Source organism: Galeopterus variegatus, unplaced genomic scaffold (assembly GCF_000696425.1).
Source record: "Galeopterus variegatus unplaced genomic scaffold, G_variegatus-3.0.2 Scaffold1529, whole genome shotgun sequence".
Lineage (NCBI taxonomy): Eukaryota > Metazoa > Chordata > Mammalia > Dermoptera > Cynocephalidae > Galeopterus > Galeopterus variegatus.
The window spans coordinates 102,192-107,523 of record NW_007727640.1 but is presented as its reverse complement, the minus strand read 5'-3'; the positions used below and the strand labels follow the sequence as shown (position 1 = coordinate 107,523).

The window sequence follows — 5,332 nt, the reverse complement described above, 5'->3', positions numbered from 1 at the left end:
TCAAATTGTTCCATGTAAAAGGTCAACCTTTTTGGAAGACAAAAAACTGATCATTTTGGATAAATAATATAATCCTCTGCTCTTCTCTTTAAATATTGACACCAAATCCTATGCAAACAACTCTGTTAGGCATATGAAAGGTAAACTGGTTCAAAGGAACAAAGTGGGGAAACAGATCATAAGAAGCCAAGTGCCCATGGCATAACTTTAAATGGAATCACTTTTATACCCTCCAAGACCAATGGATTCCAAGTAAACTACTAAATTGAACAGTAGGGAATCGCTAACATTCTACCATTTTTGACCTACAGATTCTTGCTTTTCTCTAAGAGAACGTGATGTTCATTTCCTTCTCTGTTCTTTAGGAATATTTTCCCCTTACTTTAGTGGTGGATGCCAGAGTTTTCTCTATTCATTACTCTGATGAAATATCTGACAGAGGATTGTACAAACTTTGTCACAATATTTAGTTTTTTATCAGTGAGTTAATTGTATAAATTATAGTGACTTAGTTCCCTATATTTGCCATATGGAGACTTCTGATAAACATACACAAATTAACACAATTCCAGAAGATAAAATCCAATTGCCACTGGAAGCTGATGCCTAGAAAAATGTGACCTAGCAACAGTCGCAAAAGCCTTTGGACCAATACCCTGTTGACTATTAAAAATTCTACTCTCAGTTAAAATGTGTTTAGAAAAACATCTAGTCTTAGCAATAAATATTCTCTTATTCTGTGATTTACTTTAAATAATTGTTCCTCATAAAGCTAAGGGGTAGCCTCCTAATCTTCAGCCAATACTACCACAACATTTGTGCGTTAACTTGCACATGTTTAAGATTTAAGCTTTGAAGGAGGTGTTTTGTTTAAGGTAAAAAAAAAATACCATCCAGTTACGTACAAGCCAAGATTATGCAATGGATTTGAACCCATGCACGGAAGAGTGATGAGAGACCATTGCTATGGGGATTTTCGGGGGTGCAGTTCTTCCAAAGGGAGGATCTCCATGTTTTGAAACTAAAGCTAATAATATCAACATAATGTCATGAGATTAGTTATTTGCAAAACTAACATACTAAATGATAATTACACATGTGTTGCTCATAAGACAAGTGTGTCCCCTAAAGTCATCTAAAAAAAAAAAATCTTAGTAAGATCTCTTTTAAATATATGTAGCATAACAAAATAAACTATAGTCCAGCTAACTCTGAGACATTATGCTATAAAAGGTGATTTTGGACAAAGAGTTGTGTGAGTTCTGGGACAGTCTGTGTATGAAATACGCATGTGCCTATAGTATCATGTGCCAATGATTTTTCTAAACAGGGAACTATGACTTCTTCTTTTTCATAGGTGTATTAGTTTTCTATGGCTGATGTAACACATTATCACAAACTTGGTGGCTTAAAACAGGAGACATTTATTCTCTCACAGTTCTGGAGGCCAACAGTCTGAAACCAGTATCATCAGGCCAAAATCAAGGTGTTGGCAGGGCTACACTCCCTCCAGATAATCTAGGGGAGAATCCCTTGCTTATCTCTTTCAGCTTCTGGTGGCTGCTGGCATTCCTTGATTTGTGGCCATTTCACACCAGTCTTCAAGTCCAGTATCATTAAAACTCTGTCTGCTCTGTCTTCACATAACCTTTTCCTCTGCTCCTGATCTCCCTTGGCCTNGACTCTAGAGACAATGCCCTTTGTTCTGATTCAGAGACCGCAAACAGCCTTCTATTAATTCTGTGCTTCAAGTACCTTGATTTCAGGAAGTTCTGACCCCTAGAAAAAATATATCTTCTATTATAAATTGCTGAATTCTGGCTGAGAAGCCAAATTTTAGTGATTTCCTTAGACCCGAACATTATAAATTGAACTAATAAAATGTAGTTCCTTATCCCTCCAAATCTGAGTTGCCTGGTGAGTCTGATCCTGAAAAAGCCTGACATTTATTAATTTATTTATCAGACATTTATGTAATGCCAATAATAATAATAATAATAATAGGATCTCATGCATTGAAGACTTACTCTCTGCAGGCAGAAGGCTAAACACTCCACATGAACTGTTTCATGTGCTCTCCACAGTTTTCAAATGAAACTCATCATTGAATACTTTCTTCATGCCAAGCATGTATGTGATTGATGCTGGGGAATATGAGAATGGGCAGGGCACTTGACTTGTGGGAACTTAACATCTGAAAGAGGAGATAAATATGAAGTGAAGAATCACAGAAATAAACGTAGCATTTATAAGTGCATGAAATGCTACTACCCAGGGGAGGCACCTGGCGCTATTGTACTCATTGCAGCGATAAGATAAATCACTTTGAGAGAAATGGCATGATTTGTCCCAGGTCACAACCTAAGGAAGGAGAAGACCCTGGATTTTGACCCAGGACTGTGGACTTGGAAGCTGCATTGGTAACCACTATGCCACGCCCCATGCCAGGTTTCACGATCACTACTTGAAGTTCAGCATTTCTGTTGGCAGTCTTTAAGTAGTCATTTTCCCACCTTGACTGCTTGGCTCCAAAGTTTAGTTTTATTGACTCTTTTGAACATTCCTAGTGTGTGGAAATTCTAAAAAGAGCCCTTTTAAGTCATTTGTAGACTCTATGACATAGACTTGCGATCCGTTCTATTAAGAGTTTGGTTCCAGGCCCACTTCTGAAAAGTGAAAGTATGTACTCAGTAAATTCCTGAAACTGACAAGAACCCTTTGGCTATCACTCAAAAATGTCTAATACCATGAACTAAAGTGGCGAGTTATTTCCGCACTTCACATACAACCCCCTACCCTTCAAAGCAGAGGGCTAACCTCTGTTTACAACTGGGTGCAAAACCATTTCCCCTTGAAGATAATCTGAAATAAGTTGATAAGGATGGTGGGTTGGAAAGCCGTGTTGATACAAATCTATTTAAATTTTCTATGCTTTAAGAAATTTGTTTTTAACTAAACACATTTTGTATACAATAAAGTATTCATATATTATTTTAAAATTAAACTTCACATATTGTTAACTGGGTATGGCATTAGTAAACACAGCTATTTCCTCTTAGAGTAACATAGCTACACTAAGGGTGAACACACTCTAAGTTTCTTTTCCCCAAAGTATAGTCACTTTTTCATATATAAACAGCACATTTTTATATGGGAAATGCCAGAAAAAGCCAATATTCACCATGTATTTTATAGTTCCTATAGGTAAACAAGCAGAAATGTTGGCTTTACATCCAGTTTAATTAAAAAAATAAACAAACTCGGTTGTAAGCTTTTTCCCCATTTGTTTGCAATATTATAATATAATCCAAATGAGCCATTTCAAAAACTTTAGACATTTTATCTTTTATGTTTTAATAATTTGAATTAATGATGAAAATAACTTAGAAGAGGTATTTTTTTTNTTCCTCATAAAGCTAAGGGGTAGCCTCCTAATCTTCAGCCAATACTACCACAACATTTGTGTGTTAACTTGCACATGTTTAAGATTTAAGCTTTGAAGGAGGTGTTTTGTTTAAGGTAAAAAAAAAATACCATCCAGTTACGTACAAGCCAAGATTATGCAATGGATTTGAACCCATGCACGGAAGAGTGATGAGAGACCATTGCTATGGGGATTTTCGGGGGTGCAGTTCTTCCAAAGGGAGGATCTCCATGTTTTGAAACTAAAGCTAATAATATCAACATAATGTCATGAGATTAGTTATTTGCAAAACTAACATACTAAATGATAATTATGCATGTGTTGCTCATAAGACAAGTGTGTCCCCTAAAGTCATCTAAAAAAAAAAATCTTAGTAAGATCTCTTTTAAATATATGTAACATAACACTAAAGTCATCTAAAAAAAAAAAATCTTAGTAAGATCTCTTTTAAATATATGTAGCATAACAAAATAAACTATAGTCCAGCTAACTCTGAGACATTATGCTATAAAAGGTGATTTTGGACAAAGAGTTGTGTGAGTTCTGGGACAGTCTGTGTATGAAATACGCATGTGCCTATAGTATCATGTGCCAATGATTTTTCTAAACAGGGAACTATGACTTCTTTTTCATAGGTGTATTAGTTTTCTATGGCTGATGTAACACATTATCACAAACTTGGTGGCTTAAAACAGGAGACATTTATTCTCTCACAGTTCTGGAGGCCAACAGTCTGAAACCAGTATCATCAGGCCAAAATCAAGGTGTTGGCAGGGCTACACTCCCTCCAGATAATCTAGGGGAGAATCCCTTTCTTATCTCTTTCAGCTTCTGGTGGCTGCTGGCATTCCTTGATTTGTGGCCATTTCACACCAGTCTTCAAGTCCAGTATCATTAAAACTCTGTCTGCTCTGTCTTCACATAACCTTTTCCTCTGCTCCTGATCTCCCTTGGCCTACCTTTTATAGGGATACGTGTGATCGCGTTTAAGGTCCATCCTGAAAATCCAGGATTATCTCCCCATCTCAAGATTCTTAATCACACCCACAAAGACAATTTTTACATACAGATTCCAAGAGATTAGGACATGAATAAGGTTTGGAGGTTGGTACGCATATTTTTAAGTCTATCACAATAGGAAATATTAGAGAAAGCAGGATAGCAAACTGGAAGCACTAGAAGTTAGGAAACTAGGGTCAGGGCCTTGCTTTGTTAACCTATATCCAGGTTTCCTTGGGACAGTCTCTTGAGACTCACGTTTGTCATCTATAAAATGCGTGTCTAGTTTAAGGAAATAGAAGATCCTTAAGGCTCCTTGTAGCTTCAAAATTTTATATTAGGCGTGGATAAGACAGATCTGCCAGTATTTACCTTTTCTCTCTAAGGGTGAAGAGAGGGAGAGAAAGTCCTGGTATTCGGTGGATACAAACTTTTCAACCTCCCAAAAGGTACAGGTGATGGTGGAGTTGGGTAAGTCTCCGGCCTGTGTCACACATCCTGAAAGACTCTAGAGACAATGCCCTTTGTTCTGATTCAGAGACCGCAAACAGCCTTCTATTAATTCCGTGCTTCAAGTACCTTGACTTCAGGAAGTTCTGACCCCTAGAAAAAATGTATCTTCTATAATAAATTGGTGAATTCTGGCTGAGAAGCCAAATTTTAGTGATTTCCTTACACCCGACCATTATAAATTGAACTAATAAAATGTAGTTCCTTATCCCTCCAAATTTGAGTTGCCTGGTGAGTCTGATCCTGAAAAAGGCTGACATTTATTAATTTATTTATCAGACATTTATGTAATGCTAATAATAGTAATAATAATAATAACAATAACAATAATAATAATGGGATCTCATGCATTGAAGACTTACTCTCTGCAGGCAGAAGGCTAAACACTCCACATGAACT

The 5,332-nt window shown here is 36.7% G+C and overlaps 1 protein-coding gene across 1 annotated transcript in view; it reads left to right on the top strand.

Annotated features, from left to right (window-relative positions):
* Positions 1-5,332, top strand: part of LOC103594321 — a 129,433-nt gene that overhangs the window by 94,296 nt on the left and 29,805 nt on the right. The window contains exon 4 of the mRNA XM_008577538.1: positions 4,810-4,894. Coding sequence (XP_008575760.1) covers positions 4,810-4,894 — 85 coding nt within the window. The remainder of the gene's footprint in view (positions 1-4,809; positions 4,895-5,332) is intronic.